Genomic DNA, 22066 nt, shown 5'->3' with positions numbered 1-22066 from the left:
ACTGCCAGTGGATGGTGTTTTGTTTTGTTGTTTTTTGTATTCCAAAATAAATGCCTGAATGTGCGGCAGAATTTGGACTGAAACTTGCTTTCATTACAACTTAAAAAGTTTTTAGAGGTGTAGCCAGTCCCTACCAACCTCACACTTCTTTGGAAGTACCAATATCTACCAAAAAAACCTAAGAATTGTTCATGACCCAACTGATTCAGGCATAGAAATGCCCTCCTTCCTCCAGCTCACGCAGATGAGACCCAACTGTCACCTCCTGTGATGGACCTTTCCTGACACCCTGTGGCATATTTTCATGGCACCCCTGTGTGGATGTGCTTTGAGTGAGACACTGACCTCTTTTTGTGATTTTTTATTGGTCTGCCTCACCAGGCTGTGGTGTCTTTAAGGGCATGAACTGGCTTATATTCCCAGGGCCTAGCACAGCTTGTAACAGATTCATAGATGTTCAGTAAGTGATGTATTTAACTAATAACAGTAATAATTACGATATTAGTGATGATAGCCAGCACTGTACACTTCCTTTGTGCCTGGCGCTGTGCTACATGCTTTGTATGCAGTAGTTCCTCAGCACCCTACGAGATAGGTGTTTTATCATCCCCATTTCACAGATAAGGAAACTGAGGCACAGGGAGATAAAGTAACTTGCCTAAAGTCACACAGCCAGTAAATGTTGAAACTGGGAATCAAAGTCAATGTAATCTCCTTCCAAAGCCTTCATTTTTCTTTCTTTCTTTCTTTCTTTTTTTTTTTTTTTTTTTGGTTGCTGGCTGGTAATGGGATCCAAACCATTGATCTTGGTGTTATCAGCACCACACTTGAATCAAGTGAGCTAACCAGCCAGCCTGCAAAAGCCTTTGCTTTTAAGATCTGTGATCTCTGCCTCTCATTTCCATTGCAACAATATATGTTAAAAGATACAGTGCTTTTCACACTGGGCATACAATCCTGGCATATAAAAGAATTTTAGAACTCACCAACAATGGATTAAACAAGCAAAGGTCCTAGAAGCTTAATTGCTCCAGATCACTCAGTTGTTCTACAGAATAAATAAGATGGATTTCTAGTTAAAAATAAAAGGGGACGGGGGTTACATAAAAATTTACCTGGCCACTGCTTTTTCAGATGTTTTAGTGCTCTGTCACAAGATCACTGTTTTTACTGGAAAGATTTATTTTTAACTACTCTGCTCATCTCTCTCTTCAGGGTTCACTGCTTCCACTATCTCATTCCTCTTGCAAAGGAGGGGAACTATGCCATTGTTGCTAATGTGGAAAGTATGGACTATGACCCTCTGGTGGTCAAGCTCAACAAAGATATCAGCGCCATTGAAGAGGCCATGAGCGCCAGCCTTCAGCAGCACAAGTTCCAGTATATCTTTGAAGGTCAGGCCCTGCTCTCTCTCTCTCTGGGAGTTTGGGAGGAAGGAAGAGTGAAGGTTTTCCTGATTTTCTATATCATCAAAGTTCAAAACTTGCAGGAAAAAAAGTTGTTTGTTTGTTTGAATTGAAGCTGCAATACCCAGCCTGTCTGTGTATGACTAGGTAGACAGCAGTATGGCTGCCATCTGCTCCTGGTTGATAAGAAGATTTAATCCAAGATAAGGCAGATGGCTGCCCGGCTGCCTCCCTGACACTCCTCTCATGCCACTCATGAGATTTAGGTAAATGTGTGGAGTGGGCCACAAATGAACTCAAGAAGAGCTCAGGAAAGAAAAAGAGCACACACACACATGCGCACACACACACACACACACACACACACACACAAAATGAGGAGAGAACCCTGAAAGATCCCTCATTGGCTAAAATTATCATGAAGGGGAAGTTTTCTCTCACAGAATGAATTACCATCTGAAAAGAACAGAAGCCTCTGACCAGCTGTGATTTTGAGGAAGGCAGCCTCCATAAATGCTGTTAGGGGTCAGGCAGGCCAGGAAGGGTGTGAGAGGCAGTAAGTACCATCTAAAGACATTTGTTTTCAAAATTTGTTAAATGTGGTGCCAGCCAAACAATCGTTTCATTGAATTCCGCCCATGGGATCCCTGTTAGGAATTCAAATTATATTCCCGTAAAAAGGGAATATACACAAGTATATTGTGTATACACAATATGCACAAGTAAAAATTGTTTTGGTTTGTTTGTGTGTAGAAGACCTGGGTGCCAAAAGTATCTGTGTTCTCTCACAGAATTAAACCAGTATGATTTAAAACAATTAAGAAGGTTCACTGTCCAAAGGACTGTGGCAAACTGAAGATGGGAAAGAAAGTGTCAATGGATGGCCAATGCTTGCTTTATGAAACATTTGTATTCCAGCAAATTCAGACCAAAAAAAATCCTGTTGCATTCTGAAGGGGAATAGTCCTAAAAGACTTTAGCTAAAAAGTATAAGTGATTAAAGGGTTAGCTGTTAGTTAGCCCGTGGCATGGCGCTGTGAATTTGGGTCACCTGGACTGCTCTTCAGTTGAAGCTACTGTGTCCGTCTGGGAGTTCACTTTTCCCTTGTTACACAGTTAACTCTTTGCTCTTGACAGTGGCTCTTCCAAGCCCTGTGTATGAACATTCATACAATCCATATTATAAAATTTATTTCTGTAACATATTTATTATAATTTATATGTCTTATTCTCTACAAACAGTGCCCCCATTGCCCACACTTTGGGCAGACCACGTTGTACCACAGCAGGACAAAATTATACCCAAAGTTGTGGGCTCGGGAGAATGACACCAAAAGTTGACCTACAGAGATTTTTCACATACATAAGGTGTCAAGTTTTAAATGTAGAATCCAAGGTTGTATTTCTTTGTTTTGTTTTGTTGTGAGTAGAAACCTTTTTTCCCCCACTTTCAAATAGTAGCACGTAAAGGAAAAGTCTGTGGTCTTGGGTGAGTGTAGCTGAAGCGAGGGAGAGGTCATCCTCCTCTCCCTTTTCTACTTTCATCTTAATCAAGGGGAAATTCATTCTGAAGACAGAGGAAGCCATTGAACCTGAAGATGTGCGTTGCACTCTGATCTGAACCTTAAAGGGTCTCCATGGAGGGACTGTGACTTTATAAAGGGAAATAACAAAAACAGTATACATTGCTGTGACTAGTCAGACTAGCTTTAGAGTTCTGAGGGAAATGTCCTGCTAGAGTCCATCTTGGCAAGAATAAGAAAAAGAGAAGGAGAAACATTTACTTAATTTCAAATATTTAGAATTAGAAAGTAACTTTTAAAAATAGTAACCCATAGACACCTCCTGTTCTGAGCCAGCATTCACCAGCTGAATTAATTGTGGTCTCCTGAAGGGGGCCAGTAGTTTGTTGATGTCCTGAGCTGCCCTTGGCCACGCTCCATAGACCATAAGATAATCCTTCAGATGTAAGAACAAACCACTTCTGGGACCCCAGAAATGTCCATACGTGTCTCGTGGGAATGGAGCAGTTCATGTATGATCTGCTTTTCCTTTGCCCTTTGTTTCTGATGACCACATACTCTCCAATTTCTACCATTGCCAATGTGGAGGTGTATTAGCATTACTGTCAGTAATTCAATTTCTTCTTGATTTGTTTTTACTTAACAGTGTTGAGGTGTATTAGTATTATTGCCAATGCCCAATTTGAATTGATTTATTTTTTCTTATATAGGTTCCCAGTCAACTTTTAAGCCAAAAGTGTTCCCCTTTCTGTTTTGTGGGAGAAAGGAGAGGCCAGACAGCTCATTGTTCTGTTGCAGACTCCTGTGTTCTTCTCTGCTTCCCATAAATCTGTACAGAAAAGCAGGAGTTCCTATGCACTGTAATAGACTATAACAACCTGGCATATTCTCTAAGCCCTTGGCATGGTGGCTTTAGGTGCATATGGTAATGCTAGAACCGTAGATATACCAGGCTATTCTGCCAGCATTGAGTTTCCCATTCGTAACTACTGGGACAGTGGTGGAATGCTCTGAAATTATTGTGAGATCAGCTGGTGCGACCGTCAGAGAGATGTTTTCTTTGGTCATTTACGTTAGTGGAGGATGAGAAGAGAGGAATGCTGCGTGCAGGTTTCTGTAGCATGCTGCTCACTGTCTTCTCTTTTCTCCCCACTGCACCGTGTCACCCCTCAGGCCTGGGCCACCTCATCTCCTGCATCCTCGTTAACAGTGCCCAGTACTTCAGGCGCATCAGTGAGTCCGGCATCAAGAAAATGTGTAGGAACATTTTTGTTCTTCAGCAGAATTTGACCAACATCACCATGTCGCGGGAGGCAGACCTGGACTTTGCAAGGTAGAAGGGACAACTGGGCTCAGTTTTTTGTATCGAGGCCAAGACCTCATTGCTTACAAAGTCATTTTAAAAAATAGATTCTTGGTATTTTAGAAGCTTAGTTAGAAAAAAAGAAAGAAACAGACAAATAGGTGTTCTTAGGTCGTACAGAAGGTATTTCTACAAAATTCTATGGAATATTTTACATTCTTTAGGCAGGTAGTTTTCCCTACTGTCTAACCTAAGTTCTTCTCACTACAAAACTTTAGTAACTTTTTTCTGAGTATAAAAGTCATCTATGTGCGTTGCATAAAATATGTCAGATAAAATACAGAGAATATAAACATGACTTTTACGCTTTCACTGAGAGGCTGATATTTGGTATACTTTCTCCTGGCTTTTGTGAATGTGCTGTGTGTACATGTGACCTTTCACACATTTACATGCACATAGTTTCTCTTTTTACAAAACTGAAATTATGTTAATATAATTTTATATTAATTTAATTGCATTTCCCCATATCAAATAATATTCTTTGAAAGTGTGATTTGTCCTTCCTCCATTTAAAACTCCTTGAAAACATTACTTTTAATGCCTGAACGAATATTCTGCGGTATAAATGAACCATAATTTTTTTTAACCATTTGCGAATTTTTGGACACTTGAATTTCTTCCATCTTTTTCTCTCATTGTAAATAACATGTATTGAGCCTATTTTTACATGAATCTATTTCCTCATCTCTTCTGTCTTGTTCCAGTTGAAACCTGTCTCCTCGTTTCCACTGGAAGGAAAGTAATTACTCATCATTATCTTTTCTCTTTTCTAGGTTTGCTGATCTTAATTTTTAAGGTTTCTTTATGTGACACTTTTCAAATTTGAGAGTTAATTTTGTTCTCTCTTCATTTGGTCTTAACAGTGTCTGTACCTTACTTAAATCATAAAACCTTTGGTGCTTTAATGAAAGTGTAAATAGTTTTGAAGAAAATAGATATTTATGGTATATTCATGCTCTGTTGCTATTTATACCTAAGTGGATTTTCCAAAAGCCTTTATGACTAGAATGTCATTTGTTTTTAATAATCCAGAATGCTCCTGCCTAATGTTTAGTACTTAGTAGTTTAGTGCTGTGTCTTTTCACTTGATTTTTTGATTCTTTGATAAGTTCAGGAAATTTTGAAACAATTCTTGAGGCATTTATAAAATATTATATTACTTTGGTAATTATGAAGACATATATGTTAAGGTCTTTGTTTTGAAAATGGACCATATATGTTCACTTTTAACCTTTCTTCCCCAATCTATTATTCCATTTGCTCCATTGCTGTCCTGTTTCTTTGCTTTTCTATCCTTCTTCCCTGTCTTTTTTCTTCCTGTTTGTGGGAATGTGTGTGTGTGCGTTTTCATTAAATTCCCTATTTTACACTAAATTTGGTGGAAAGCCTTTCTTGCTCAGATTAAGGAAACCAGGTGTGACTGAATGCTGCATTTATTTGGTTGCTCTTATGGGGAATGATCTCATTACTGAATTAGTTATTAATAATAACATTGACGAGGGAAGTTAAGAACACGGAGGCCTGAGGGATACAGAGAACCATTACTAATTCTCTGAGGAATATAATTCCTAAATTCAATCATCCTTTTTTAAATGATTTTTTTTATTTAGCTGAAAGAAGTAAATTAACAGAGTTTTTGGCAGACAATATGGGGCCCAAATGTGTAGTGAAAAAACTGAATAACGAAATGCTGACTGGGCAGTATTGCGGTTGGCATCAGTGGCCCATATGCCCACAAAGCGCTTCTTCAGGAAATCATTGAATGGCAACCAAGTCAAGCCTCTCATGGTTGGATTTCTGAATTATGTCCATGGAAATAGGTACAAGCTGAATGCGACCATTTGGAAGAAGTACTGCTGCTATTACTATTTATTCTTAAATGGATTGTGAAAGGAAATAGGCTGACATAAACATATAGCATTGGATGATTCTGTCCTTCTGATCCTGGTCCAGAAGACATGTCCTTACTAGACTGTGGGCTCCAAGAGGCCGTGACTTTGTTTCCTCAGTGCCTGGACCAGAGTAAATGCTCATTATGTGTATTGAATGAATGAATAGATATCAAGTCAAGGCTTGTTTTGGAGTTGATGAAAGGCTTGGATAATGACAGTTTAGTCTACCTTTGAAGCCCAGAAGGTTTTAACCAACTGACCTGGTTCAGTTTTTTTATAGGCTTATAAGAAACAACAGATCTCCCTTATAGTTCTTTCTTTGTAGAGCAGAAAGTATTACAAAAAGGAATAATATAGTCCAACTATTCATAGTCTCTTTCTCTCTCATTTTCTCTTGCACTTATACACACACACTTTGTAGCCTTATGATTTTTTTTTTTCTTCTTGTTTTGGTAGGGACAGGTTTTGTGAAATAGGCTCCATCAATTCTACTGAATTTGTAGCTGTGTAATATAAATATAACAGCGATACCAAAATAGCCAGAAATAATAGACTGCCACAGTGTGCCTCAGCATTTCTTAAGCAATGTCTAATCAAGCATGGACAGCATCTGTATTTCCAGCAAATCTCTATAGGAATGTTATCTTCTAGCACAGTAATTAATCACTAGTTGTCATGTGTCAGAAAACTTATTTAACAAGAAGTTGCAAAGCGCTTGTAGTTTTTTACTTCCATAACCTTCCTGGCCAGTGGAAAATATAACACCTTTCCATAATAAAGAAATGAAGGATCTGGAGTGATTCCATTTACGTTGGTTCTCCTATCCATGCTATTGTTAAGTTGTCCTTCTCTTTTTGTATGCACCTTTACTCTAGTTAAACTTATAGGAGGATAAATCTTGGATGAGCAAGGGATCAGGACAACCTATAACATTACCAGAATTACAGCGAGCCCCTGCCCTCTATGGAAATGATCACTTGAGCTCTGCTATGGCTTTGACCCTTTTGACCCCACTATTAATTTTCAGACTCAAAAAGATTCTTTGTCCATGAAAATCACTGCAGATTAACTAGAAAGTGGAGGGGCTTTATGAGTGTGCTTTTTTAGTTCCTTTCATCACAGAACATCTTAACTTAAGCCCTCATGTGCCTTTCCAAAAATGAGTCACTGAAACCACCCTACAAGTTCAGGTGGTGGGTGTATAACAAGAGAGGTCTGAATGGACGTTGTAGTCCCGAAGGTGTATCTGTCCATCTTTAGAGTTTAAATGAAGCCATTATTCAAAAACAAATATTCCAGAGTTTTCTTCCCAGTTCCCCCCCTCTCCCTTTGGTACCTGCCTTTTCCATTACAGTTGGCTCCTTTTTTTCCTTTCTCTCTCCTATTGCTCTACTTCCTGCTTTCCTCCAAGGTTTCATCGCTCCTTGATTTTTTTTTTTTTTTCTTTTTCTTTTGATTTCTTTAGACTGGCATTGCTCATTCTTAAATCTGCTGAAGAAAAGCTGACAAAGATAAGGAAATGAAGCCTGAGGTTTGGGAAGTGGTCAGGAGAGAAGGTGTAACATACAAGAAAGCTTCCTCGCCCTTTTATTCCTTTGTTTATTCAACAAATACTTACTGATGTGTGTTCTCTCTAGGTCCTGCCATCACGGAACTTGCATTACTGCAGGGCAAGACACAAACTAATGAGTAAAATATAAAGTATATCATATGAAGATAGATGCTATGGTGGAAAACTAGGCATGGGAAGGATAATAAAGTGTGCCAGGGTATAATGGAGGTAATCTGAAATTTTAGAGTGTTCATGGAAACCCTTAAGGAGATGAGAACATCTGAGGAAAATCCTAAAGGAAGAGTGGGAGCAAGCCGTGTGGATATCTAGGGCAAGCACATACCAGCAAAGGGAATCTAAGGGTAAAGACTCAGAGGGAAGAGGATGCTTAGCATTTGAAGAACAGCAGAAAGGTCGGTATGGATGAAGTCAATGAGCAAGAGGAAGAATAGTAAGAGATGAGATGAGAGGTTTAATCTAGGGAGCTGAGATATTGAAAGCCATTGCAATGACGCTGACTTTTACTTTGAGTGAGGCAGAAGCTATTAGAGGGTTTGGAGTAGAAGAATGCTGTAATGTGAATCACTCTGGCTCCTCTGTTGAAAATAGATGAATGGTGGGGGGAGTTTGTAGGCAAGGGCAGAAGCAGAACAATCTGTTAGAAAACTACGGCAGTAATCTGCTAAGTGAAAGAGAGTGGTGATTCATACCAAGATGGTAGCAGAGGATGACACATGGTACGATTAGGATATGTTTTAAAAATAGAGCTCACAGAATTTGCTGAAGGACTCGAAGTAAGCCAATGACTCCAAGTTTCTTGTTCTGAGCAATTTGAAGCATGGAGTTTTCATTTACCGACATGAATATGAGCCAGACCATGGAGAGGCCAGGTGAGTGTGTGGAGTGCATGGGGCAGATAGGGAGGGGATTTCAAGAGAAATGTTAAGTTTGAGATGCCTGTTAGACATCCGAATAGAGATAAAAAGGGGAGAGCTGGATATACAAACCTAGAGTTCAAGAGAGAGGTCTGGGCTGGAGATGTGAGTTTGGGAAACATCAGCATATAGATGAGATTTAAAGCCATGAGAAGGGGTGAGAAGTGAGATCTCAATGGGAGCACAAGTAGAGAAAAAAGAGAAACTGTCCAAGAATTGGGTCTGGGGTACCCCACTGTTTAGATGCTGGAGTGCTGAAGAAGAACCAGCAGAGGAAGTTGAAAAGTCACAGCCAAAAAGTAGGACGGTAACTAGGAGAGGTCACGTCCAGGAAGTCAAGTGAAGTGTTCTAAGAATAGGGCCTCTTCATCTGTGTCAAATGCTGCTGATAGGTTAAATTAGCCCAAGAGAGAACTGGCCACTGGAGGGCTTGACAAGAAGCTTGAAATGCTTTGGTTTGCATTCCTTTATCTTCCCTACACAAATTACCTAAAGTAGGAACAGCTTCAAATGTATGTATTTGGGAACAGCCTTCTCAGTCCTCAATTCAATGGTAGGGTCTGATGTGATTAGGGCAAATAAAAACGCAATTAGTGAGTTTCTAGTGTGATATATAAAAGACCAAATTGGCAACCTCTCTTTTCTCAAAGTCAACATCAACATGCATAAATCATGTTGACAGTATGTACCTTTGATATGATATGATATGATGAAAATGGCCCTTTATCTGTAGATCTTCTTCCTGAAAACCCTTAATCCCAGTCTAATCATGAGAAAGACATAAGATTCCAGTAGAGGGCATCCTATAAAATACCTGTGCAGTCTTCCTCCACACTGTCACAGTCATCAAAAACAAGGAAAGTCTGAGGAACTATGTAATGTGGTGTCCTAGATGGGATCCTGGAACAGGAAGAGAGCCTTAGGTACAAACTAAAGAAGTCTGAATAAACTATGGACTTTAGTTAATAATAATGTATTCATATTGTTTCATTAGTTGTGACAGATGTACCACATTAATGTCAAGTGTTAATAGGGAAACCAGGTGCAAGTTATATGGGAACTCTGTAGTACTCAATTTTTCTGTGAATCTAAAACTTCTAAAAAAAAAGTCTATTAATAAAAAAAAAATAGGCAAAGGATTTGGATAGACATTTTTCCAATGAAGATATACAGGTGGCTAATTCATGTTGAGTATGAAAATATGCTCAACATCATTTGTTGGGGAAGTACAAATCAAAACCAGAAGGAGGTACCGTTCTACACCCACCAGGATTGCTATAATCAAAAAACAGACAATAAAAGTGTTGGTGAGGATGTGGAGAAACTGGAACCCTCATTTGTTGCTGGTGAGAATGTAAAGTGCTTTGAAAAATAGTTTGTCAGGTCCTCAAAAAGTTAAACATAAAGTTATATGACCCAGCAATTCCGCCCCTAGGTATATATATACTCAAGAGAAATGAAAACATACATCTACACAAAAATTTGTACACAAATGTTCATAGCAGCATTATTTATAGTAGCCAAAAAGTAGAAACAACCTAGATGTCCATCAGCTGATAGATGAATATAATGTGATAAATCTATACCATGGATATTATTTGACCATAAAGAGTTGAAGTACTGATACATAATTCAATATGAAGGAACCTTGAAATGTTATGTTAAAGAAGCTAGTCACAAAAGACCACATATTGTATGATCGTACTCATATGAAATGTCCAAAATAAGCAAATTTATAGACGTAGAAAGTAGATTTGTGGTTATGTAGAGCTGGGAGGTTGAAAGGAAACAGGGAAATGGATACAGGATTTCTTCTGGGGGTGATGGAAATGTTCTAAAATAGACTGTGCTGATGGTTGTAGAACCCTATGACTATACGAAAAGACCTAAAATTGTACACTTTCAATGTACAAATTGTGTGATATCTGAATTATATCTTAATAAAACTTTTTTTTTTTTAAGTTGAGCTTTAAACCTTTAAAAATCCCAAATGATATATCCTGGGAAATGAGTAGCCCAAGTTGTATACTCACGTTGACGGGGGAGCTTTGTAAAGGAACTGTCTGGCTCATGTTTTAGTGTCCCCAATGCATCCTGAAAGATAGAATATCAAGAAAGAATTTTTGGAGAAGGAGGTGATGGTTAATATTAATCTTTCTGGAATTATCCGGGGTGGGGAGAGAGCCATTTCAAATAGAAACGGCAGTTCAGGGGGACTAAAGTAGATGTTCAAGGAAAGGGGTGGCTAAAGATGAGACCAGAGGGGAAGCCAGAGCTAGCTGAGGGTAAGCTCTGCACAAACGCCACCTTGTCAGAGGCCTTCTCTCCTAGAATTTCGAAATATGCCTTTCTCCCCCACCGGCACTCCCTCTTCTCCGTACCCTGATTTATATTTTCTTATCACGTATCTGACATATTGTATATTTACTTATTTATTTGTTTTTATTTGTCTACCGCAGGTAGAATGTGAGCTCCGTAGGCACGGGCTCTCTTTTGTTCGCTGCCGTAGCCCCAGGACCTAGACCAGTACCTGGCATATAGTAGACATCCAATAAACACTTGTGCGATGATCAAGTTATTTGGACTTTCCCCTGTAGGTGACTGAACTATTTTAAACAGAGAAGCGAGATGGTCAGGTTTATATTCTAAGTTTACATTTATGTGCTTATTCATTTGAGCAGCTATGCAGGGCATGGATTTCAGGGAGATGAAATTGGAGTTCTTGTAGACCAGTTGGAAGGTGATTGCTAAGACAGCAGTGTGTAGGGCACGAACTGGATCAGTGCTGGTGGGGATGGAGGGGACAGATTTGAGAAATGTGAAAGAGCTAAAATTGGCAGGATTTGCGAGTGATTGAATAAGGGTAAAGAAAAAGGAGCCAAGGATGCCTCTTCAGTTTCTGACATGCATATCTAACTGGGTCACAATATCAAGTAACATAAGCCTACAGGAGGCGGGAGGACTAGGTCTGGTGGAAGGAAGATCACCAGTGACCATGATGAGTATAAGAGGCCTGTGGGACTCCCAACTGGAGATGTCTAATATGCAGCTGGATATGTAAGCTAGAAGCTTGAGGGAGAGGCCGGAATTGAACAAAGAGATTTTGGGAATCCTCTGCATGGAGCTGTTTAAAATTAGAGGAGATAAACAGTGTAGATGGAGAACAATCCCATGAGGAAGACCCAACAGTAAAGGGCATGAGAAGAAGAGGAATCCCTGAAGAGGATAGGGAAGCAATGGTCCCATGGGACAGGTGAGGGCCAGAAGAGGACAGTGTATGAAAGCTAAAGAGAGTGTACGGCCGCATTGCAGCCTGCATGGAAATCGTGCTTTCTGCATTAACTGATACGGCAGCTTTCTTCCCAGCAAGTGAAAGCATTTTCTCATTTTAACTTCCTCCAACTCCTCTTTCAGATAAACTGTCCAGATGCTTAACATACTGATTTGGACCCCTGCTTTATCCTTGACTGTGTACCTTTTCTAAGGTCAGGAATGGTCTCTGGCATGGCTGAAAATGTTGAATTCCTCCCAAGGGAGGTATTTACATAGACTTATTTCCTACAAACCTATTGCACCAGGAACACCACTTTCGCTTTCTGTGGGAAAGATTATGAGTTTTCCTATTAGGAGTGACCAGGGCGTAGTTTGATAAAGGGGCATTAGCAATGACATGCTGCCACCTACTGGAAACACCCACAGACATTCAGACAGGCGATTATCCGTGGTCTCCTCAGGAGTTGCCCCTGAAGTAGACTTCAAAGATGACTTGTTCGGAAATATGAAATGCTTGTACCTACTAAAAAAAATTATCTTTGACTGCCTTGCTAGGAGAGCAGTTTTGTTTCTGAGAAAGAAACAAAAAAATTTTTTGCATCCTTTCATCTGTTTACTTTTTACCCAGCTTTAGCCTGTCATTGATCTTATCTGCTTTTCCAATTCTAGGGTGTAACCTATCCCTCTCCAAGCTTTACCTGTATTACTCCAGACTCAAGATTGTTAACCATGTGGATTTGGGATTGATTTCGTAGGAGAGATTAGTCTATTGCCAAAAATTCTGTTGATGATGCCTCTAAAAATCCTGTTAAATCTCTTGAATTTAGTAATGATAAAAAGCCATTCCTCTCCCTGGGGCCAGAGTAAATTGGGAAATATGATGGGTTACATAGCTTTTGCTGCCTAGTAGAAGGAAATATACCAGTTAATAAAATTTAATAACAAAACAAAAATCTGTATGGCCTTATCTCTCAAAGAATTTTCTTAAAGATCTTCATATAAGTAGATTTAAATAATATTACATCTCTCTAAAACTTCAGTTTGACTTTGCCACCCCATTTCTGACCATACCACTTTCTACTGATCTCCTTTTTCTGTTTATTACACTTATGGATTCTGTACATTGTAACAATTAAATAATGTCTAATTAATTATCTAATTAGGGCTGTTTGAATGCAGTGAGCATGCCTTACTGGTCTATATATCCTTCATAGAGCACCTCAGAACAATGATTACTGATAAGCCTCTCAAAAAAATACCGCTCAGTAATTGATGTTTGATTTCTCAAAAACATATCTCATGTGTGAGGCTTTAATTAAGTAAGATTTCTTTTGATTATGCCCAATTAATGTCACCATGCCTTGTACATATATAATGTCAATGTATAATTTAGGGTTCCTCGAGATCCTTGGCAGAGAGTGGCTGTCTTCCCTTCGTAGTATTTATATGCTGGAATTGGAATGATTCAGAGATTAGCATAGATGGCAGGTGTTATTATTATCCAATAAAGATCTCAAGGAACGGAAATCAGAAGTGACTTGTCCAAAATCTCTTATCAAATTGTGTTATTTATGTATCCTGCAATACTTCTGCAGTCATCATAGTTAGGAAATTAAATTAACCCACCCAATGAGGCTATCTTTCTGCCAGGGAAGGATTGCATTGTACTGAAAAGACATTAAGGTTGTTCTGTGACTAAAGCCCAAGAATGATTATTTACTGACTCTATTAGAATTCTTACTGAAAAACTTGGGGCTGGAAGCTGACCTTTCTTGTTTTCTAAATAAAGAGGTAGTGTTTAAATTTTGGTGCTTACAAGTAGAAACAGGCACAGTTGCTACAGCTGTAAAAGCAGAGCTACAACCCCTTACAAACCATATCAAGGCCAGGCTTCCTATCCGGCTCATCCTGTTCTTGCTCCATCATACATAGAAAGCACTTCTCTGTTCCCACCTCCTGCTTTGCCTAACTCCCTTTGCCAATCTGAAGAGAGCAAGACCAGAATGCCGAAGGGAGGTCAGATGGCCACAGTGAACGCTGCAGTCAACTGCTGAAGTCCCTTTGTTCTCTAAAACCTTCTCTAATGTGTCTGGCCCATATCAATTCCTCTTTATAATCTTTTTTTCTGATTTTCTGTACTCTGAATTAATACCTCATTATGTGCCACATTATTCTTCATTTGAATCCATCTTCTAATATTTTATTGCTCTAATTTCTATTAGCATGTTTTCCCTTCCCACTTAATTGTAAAGTCTGTGTGACTGGTTACAATGACTGTGTTTTGCTTATTTTGGTTTCTGGGCATTTTTCCCCCTTACTTCTATGTAATAGGCTCATAATCAGCAATCTAAAGTGTTTATGAATGTAATTTGGGTTTCAAAGTGTGTTTCATATACATGAATTTCATCTATGTTTTAGAGAGCATACTTAGCTAAATAGAAATAGGTTACCAAGAAATAGTTTTTGTACCTAGCCTTATAGACCTTTAACTCTAAACTGCTTTCTCTAAAACAAGGACAGCTCCTAGAAGACAAGTGAGTTTAGTGTAAATTATCCTAGAGGCCTAAATTGGTTACTTTTTCTCAGTGATGACGATGATGACGTTACCATTATAGTAGAAGAGACATTATTATTACTAGATAATTGAACTCAGTACATGACATGAACTATAGTAAATGCTTTACGTACATTGGTTCTATGACTCCTCCCTGAAATTTTGTACGTAGCTATTATTACCTCATTTTATAGATGAAAAAGCTAAAGCTTAAAAAGGTTAAATACATTCCCAGTTTATATAATAAGAGACAGGATTAAAACTTAGGTCAATCCAGCCCCCAAATCTACGTATGCTCTTAACCATGTGAAGTAAGGCTATCATTGTGGTAAATATTGGTCTCTGTTTTGCTTTGTTTAATTAAAATATGATTTTAGTTTTCAATTAGGCTCTTAACTCTCAAACATTTCTTTTCCTTTATTTTTTCTGATTGTGTGTCTTTCCTTCTTGACTTTCTTTGAGCTCTGACCTCCAGCAGTTTTAATTAGCACTTTGGCTATAGACGGTGTTGGGAAAATATAGGAAAATGGTCAGGGCCCCTCAGATGTTCAGAATCTTGCCCAGCGTTTGATGTAAATATGCAGGTGCGCCCAGGTGTTCCTTGGTTATTGTCTAATGTAAGTGCGCATGTGCACCCACGTGTCCTGGGTTACGGACTTAAGTATAAAGGATGAATGGCTCTGATCCACAGGGACCCCTGTCCCTGGGGGGACCATGGGGAGTCCACTACTGCTGCTGGAGGCTGTTGCTGTGAGCTGTTGCTCCCAGGGCCCCTGGGTCCCTCCTGGAGTCCCCTGCTGCTGCTGCTGCTGAGGAAGCTGAGGACTGAGCTGGTGTCATCTGCCAATGGCTTCCAGGATCTTTCCCAATTCCCTAAAGTTACATGACTATGCCAATTGTATGGCTAGGCATTTCATAACTAAAGTCAAAAAGTTTCATTATTTTAGTTATACTAAGTTTTCATCTATATTGTCAGGGCTCACAGACCCCTCAAGCCCATTGTATAGACTGGGTCACCAGACCCCTCACATGCACGTCCACAGTAGGTAATTGGGAAGGATCCTGGGAGCCATTGGCAGATGACACCAGCTCAGTCCTCAGCAGTAGCAGCAGAAGCAGCAGCGGTAGTAGCCTCTCGGGCATCAGGGGCACTAGCAACAACAGCTTGCAGCAACAGCCTCTAGCAGCACTAGTGGCCTCCCCATGGTCCCCCCAGGGACAAGGGTCCCTGTGGATCAGAGCCATTCATCCTTTATACTTAAGTCCATAACCCAGGACACCTGGGTGCTTACGTGCATCTACATCAGACAATAACCAAGGAACACCTGGGCACACGTGCATATTTATATCAAATGCGTGGCAAGATTCTGAACGTCTGAGGGGCCCTGACCATTTTCCTATACTTTCCCTACACCTAGCTCATGGACCTGCATGTGGGGGCTCTGTGACCCAGTCTGTACAATGGGTTTGAAGGGTCTCTCTGTGAGCCCTAGCAATACATTTGGCTAGGTCAGTAGGATTCCAACAATTGCCCTAGCTTTAACCATACAGAGGGCCCTGCAGACTCCTCCTATGTTGGTGTGTGTTATAGGGCTGGTTTTGCTCAGTCATCAGGTGCTCTGTGCTGCTTGTTGGTCTCCTGCTGACCTTCCAAACAGCTGTCCATGGAGCAGTAGCACTTAAGGCCCAAGACCACTGTCTCAGAACCATACCACAAATTAGAGCTAGCACATGATCCACATCACTTATAACCTCTGTCATTAATCCCAAGTGCATACACCTGTAATTCTAATCCAATAGGAGCTTAACCACATGGTTATCAAAGGTAAGAGGATAAAAGAAATTCCTGGGGAACTTTTTTATAGTGGAAACTCTTTGACTCTATCCCTAAAAATTCTGATTTAGAAGGTTGAGGGTGGGGCCCAGGCGATCCTGATGCAGGTAGTTTGCAGACACTCTTGGAGAAATACTGGCCTGTCCTCATGTTTTTTGAGACTCATATGACATCCAGGCCATTTTTCTCTCAGCCTCTTATTCTCCTTTAGTCCCCCTTCTTCTTTTCTCCTACTACAGGCAGTGAAAGTAGAAATAAACTGGAAAGCACTTGTCCTGGATTAAGGTGAATCATCACTAAAACTACCCCACAAGGTAGTCACCATTCTTATTTTCAGTTTACATGTGTAGAAATTGGGGCAGAGTTGGGTTGTGTTCTTGGAAGTTTGGCAGTGAACTAGTCTATCATTTATCTAATGGATGGCTAGTAAACAAATTCAACCCTTAATTGTTGCATAAACTTGAGCAAGTCACTTGTCTCTCTTGACTGAAGTTTTCTCATTTATAAAATAAGAGGTTTGACTAGAAGATCAACTGTAGAGTCTCTTGAAGATTGGTCTTGCCCAGACAGGGTTCCATGATGGAAAGGCAGAGATGGGGTTGAAGGTCTAGTGCTTGGCCTTGACTTCTGGCTCTCAAAAGAGACTATCACAGGAAAGGTCTTCAAAAGGAAGGAAATTAGCTCCAATTTCACTCCATAAAGATACTGTAAAGGTTTCTGAGATACACAGTACGTACCTGGCTTTTTAATATTTGTTGACAGACAAACTAATGTATGTGCGTATGAATGAATGAACAAGGAAGTAACGTAGGCCTGTTTCATTTCATGGTGAAGATCGTGCTTGTAGCATGCTCACCACATGAACAGGAGAGTTAAGACATTCAGAAAGAGATAGAAGCTGGCTGTTGCTTTTGCGTGACCTGTAAAGGTCTTATAAGGCTCTGAACGGTAATTCAAAAAATAAACATGTAGGTACTCATAAACATAAATGTCACAGCTGCTGCAGCTCTTCATCTCCTTTGCTGTGCTGTGGTTTTTCAACTGATGGAAAGGTTTTATTCAGATCAGCCCTTTCGCCTTTTCCTGGAGGCACTCTTAATCTTTGTGTTCTAACCTTTAAAGATACAGGCTTCAGCCACTGCTGTAATGATTTCCATTGCCTGGTATCTACATGTTTAAATTCCTCCAAAGAATTGTGTACCTTCCATTTTCTCAATTGCAGATGGAGTCACACGAGAAAAAAACAAGTGGGGGTAGGAGAGGCCAGCTCTTGATTGACTTCTCTCTCTGGATACACACGGTCAGGGGAAGGAGTGGATCGATGGCCTCAACTTTCCAGCACACGTTAACTCTGCATCTCATTCTGCTTTAGGCAATCTGTTTCACAAAGATGCTGATTAAACATTTTGGGGTACTGGGGACAGAGGAGGGAGGGAGAGGTTTGGGATTTTTAGTGGCTAGAGCCTTTTATTGACAACATTAAAGGCTTCATGATGTATTTGACCAGAAATTAATTACAGCCCAGGTGCCCATTTCTCCCTGAGGTGACAGTCTTCCGTTGATGTGGGCTGCTGTGGAAGTAATAATAGGTTTCAAATGTTTATGAAAAACATAAAGTAATTACTTGCTGTGGTACATCAGTCATCCGAAGCTTCAGCTTCTTTCTGCTCCATGTATGTGGCAGTCTGTCTGTCTCTTTTGTTAACTTTAATTATATAGCATAGGAGAATTTTTATTTTTCACTTTTCAGAAATTTTGCTTTTTTGTATTTCTTGGTTTCATAGTTCTCCAGGGACATAAGTATTGAAATGATAATGACATGTAACTAACGTTTGAGCAAGGGAAGCAGATGCCTGCGAGGAAACTGATGGCCTCAGTTAAGTTTTGTAGCTATTGGCTATTAGCTATTTGGCAGTTCCTCTAATGAGCCTTAAATATTTACTGTTTGTTGTACAGAGGAGAAGAACTGGCTCTCAGGCATTTTGAGGCTCCTTCTCACCAATGGCATATGTTTAAATTATGAGCCCTCAAGCCAAAGAGTCTGTAATGGCTCTTTTCCCTTTCTTAAATTAAAAAAAAAAAAAAAGGGCTGAGCAGTTAGCTTACTTGCTTGGAGCATGTGCTGATAACACCAAGGTCAAGGGTTTATATCCCTTTACCGGCCAGCCACAAAAATAAATGAATAAATAATTTTGTAAAAAAAAAAAAAAAAAATGCAGTTTTTAATGCAGTTTTCCAATAAAAGCAGTAGCTCCTTTTCTTGTGTTCCTTCCTTCCAATGGGACCTGTACAGATCTGCTTGGATAATCCCCAACCTCTGTGTTAACTCACTTGGACAAGGAGAGAGATTTCCTTTTTTGCAACTATCTTAGCAGGAATCCTGGCCTGCAGGATACACTAGTGAGGCCTGTGGACTGGCCAATGTGAGACATTATCGCACATAGATATCCTGCTGTTTGTACTAAGGGTCGTTCACCCCTAAAAATATGAACTATACATGTTCACATTTCTTTTCAATTCAAATAATATTAATATCACATTTTCCTCTTCTGTCTAATCTGTCTTGTCCATTTCTGATCAATGAACTATTAGGCCCTAACTTCAAAAGTTTCCTTAATCTCCTAGACCAAGCTATCCCTCTCAGAAAAATATATTTGTTTTTCTTTCTTTCTTTCTTTTTCTTTCTTTCTTTCTTTCTTTCTTTCTTTCTTTCTTTCTTTCTTTCTTTCTTTCTTTCTTTCTTTCTTTCTTTCTTTCTTTCTTTTTCTTTCTTTCTTTCTTTCTTTCTTTCTTTTTATTGAATCAAAATTGATTATACATATTTTGGGGGTTCAATATTGATATGTTGATCAAATCAACATTTCTAGCATATATATTGTTACAAATCGTAATTATTCTTTATGCTCCTTGTCTAATCTCTCCCCATCCGCCTTTCCCTCCCCCCATGTATTTGTTTTTCACTTTCCAATATTGCTCTCTTTCTTTGAACTGTCATTTATATTTAGAACCAAATATAAGAACAGTACGAATTGGTTATCAATAATTCTTCTGTATGTAAAATCATACTAACTGGGACTTCTGTCCTTTTTCATTGCAATAATAATTGGAATTCACGATGTTTGCCCCCAAGTCTAGAATATGCTATTCTTCATCAAAGAAGAATACTACTACATGGTGTAGTTGTAGCATTACATATATTTTACCATATTGTGTCTTTGAAAAATTGGTGATTCAATATGGTATCTCAGTATAAGCAAGAATATCTGACTAACTATAAGCCCTCATTTTCTTTTCATACTGTATCGTAGAGGTTTTACATCTCTATAATTCTGTCTTAGTATTTCATTTTTTCCATAAGACTAAGTAGTAACAAATTGCTTAAAATAATTTCTTATTTTATTATTGTTAATATCATTAATAACTACTATGAATTGAGCACATACTTTGTGCAAAGCACTCTACTTATGTGATTTACACACATTATTTTATTTAATCCTTATACCAACCTAGTGTGCTTAGGTATTAGTATCTTCATTTTGCCAGTTGGAAAATGGAGTCTCTGAAAGATAAGTAACCTCAGGTCTGTACTACTAGTAAATGACAAGACCATGACTCAAAGCCAGGTCTATCTGCAGTTTAGCCATTATGCTATATACAGTTTATGATGATGTAATTCATTAGTATTTCAAGAAGATATACCATGGCCTCAGTGTTTTTATTAATTCTATTAAACAGTGGTGATGGTGTGTTCCTAGTTAAAAGGGCTTGCAGGAGGAGTGACAGTGTTTATCTTCGCTGAGCAAAACTGAAAGGAGAGGTTGTTTAATAGGACTGCAGGGACAAACAAAAGAAGACCAAAAGATTATGAGAAAGGATTGTAGCACAGCACCTAAGGAAGGCCTGTCTAGGAATGCCCACAGCTGTGATGGGCCCAAGAGAGCCATGAAGGGGTATGGGACCTCAGAGAGATTTTGTATGGCAGCAGTGTTATATGGTGTCCAAGTCAGGGAGAAAAGCTGGGCCAGATAGTATAGGGTGAGTGAGGCCACCACCACATACAAACTCAAATCCAAAAGAATCAGTAGAACTCCTACATACAGTGATAATACAATGACTGATGAAATTGTCTTAAAGTAGCCCTTAAGCAGTTAGATATTTTTCTCTAAATTAGTTTAAAATATTCAAAAAGAAGTAGAAAGCAAGAAGCTACACCTTTTTCTTCTGTCAATAGAAAATCCAGTCATTTTAAAAGAAAAAAAAGTAGTGGTATATTATTGACATCTGTCAATTTTTGTCTACTCTTCTAAATCTGTGTTTAGGGAATTCCCCACAACCTGGTCCTGGAGGGAGGCACAGTCCACGTTCCATCCTAAAAATACAAAAGTCAAGGCTTTTCCACTGTGTGGGGGACAGCCTAGGCTAGACCAATCGGACTCACCTTCTCCAAACTCTGATCAGGGAGCTGGGGACTCCGAGGACACACATGAGACAGTATCAGCAGCAGTTCCAACTTCCAGTTACCTAAGGTGGTGGCACAGCAGTGGCTGTGGTATGACCAACATCCAATTCTGCTGGCAGCAGAGCAAGACGTGGTGTTCACGTTTAGCGGCAGCAGCAGTCATATCTTCATGAAACTATCTTTAAAGAGTGGTTCTGGAGCGACTTTGGCCATGATCCCAGGTGCTGCCTAGCTTTGTTTATTCCTCTTCATTCTCCAAATCTCATTCTCCATCTTCCTGGCTTATCTAGGAGATACCCAGTATCCCTCCAGTAACTCCTTTTCTGCAAGTTAGCAGCCTGTTACATATATACACAATAAAATCTACTCTTTCATTATTACGCGTGACTATTAAAATTTTGACCCACATCATATCTCTTGGTCAATTATAGAACATGCTCAAATATCTATCAAGAATTTTCATTTTTTTACAGTCCCACCAACAGTGTAGGAGCGTTCCCTTCTCTCCACACCCTCACCAGCATTTGTTATTCACCGTCATTCTGATTATAGCCAGTCTAACTGGGGTGAGGTGGTATCTCGATATAGTTTTAATTTGCATTTCCCTGATGACTAGTGATGACTAGTTGAGCATTTTTTCATGTACCTATCTGCCATCTGAATGTCTTCCTTTGAAAAATGTCTATTCAATTCCTCTGCTCATTTTTTAATTTGGTTATTTGTTTTTTTACTGTATAATTGCTTAAGTTCCTTGTATATTATGGATATTTATCCCTTGTCGGATGCCTAGTTAGCAAAAATTTTCTCCCACTCTGTAAGTTGTTGTTTCACTCTGTTGATTGTTTGCTGCACAGAAGCTTTTTAGTTTGATATAGTCCCATTTGTTTATTTTTTCTTTTGTTGCTTGTGCTTTTAGGCTCATGTTCATAAAGTCTGTGCCCAGACCTGGTTCCTGAAGTGTTTCACCTATATTTTCCCTTAGTAATTTTACAGTTTCAGGTCTTACACTTAAATCTTTAATCCATTTTGAGTTGATTTTAGTATATGGTGAGAAGTGCATGTCTAGTTTTATCCTTCTGCATATGGATATCCAGGTTTCCCAGCACCATTTATTGAAGAGGCAGTCTTTTCCCCAATGTATGTTTTTGTTCCCTTTGTCAAATATCAGATGGCTGTAAGCCTGAGGGGTGATTTCTGGGTTCTCTATTCTGCTCCATTGGTCTGAGTGTCTATTTTTATGCCAGTACTGTGCTGTTTTGGTTACTATACCTT

At 39.3% G+C, this 22066-nt stretch overlaps 1 protein-coding gene across 1 annotated transcript in view; it reads left to right on the top strand.

The window, feature by feature from the left end:
• The window catches only part of EXOC4 (exocyst complex component 4), a 791906-nt gene that overhangs the window by 733525 nt on the left and 36315 nt on the right, over nt 1-22066 (top strand). The window contains exons 16-17 of the mRNA XM_063100340.1: nt 1216-1394; nt 4103-4262. Of these exons, the coding sequence (XP_062956410.1) occupies nt 1216-1394; nt 4103-4262 (339 nt within the window). The remainder of the gene's footprint in view (nt 1-1215; nt 1395-4102; nt 4263-22066) is intronic.

The sequence above is a fragment of the Cynocephalus volans genome, chromosome 6 (assembly GCF_027409185.1).
Source record: "Cynocephalus volans isolate mCynVol1 chromosome 6, mCynVol1.pri, whole genome shotgun sequence".
NCBI lineage: Eukaryota > Metazoa > Chordata > Mammalia > Dermoptera > Cynocephalidae > Cynocephalus > Cynocephalus volans.
The sequence above is the reverse complement of the archived record's forward strand: the minus strand, read 5'-3'. Positions and strand labels throughout refer to the sequence as shown.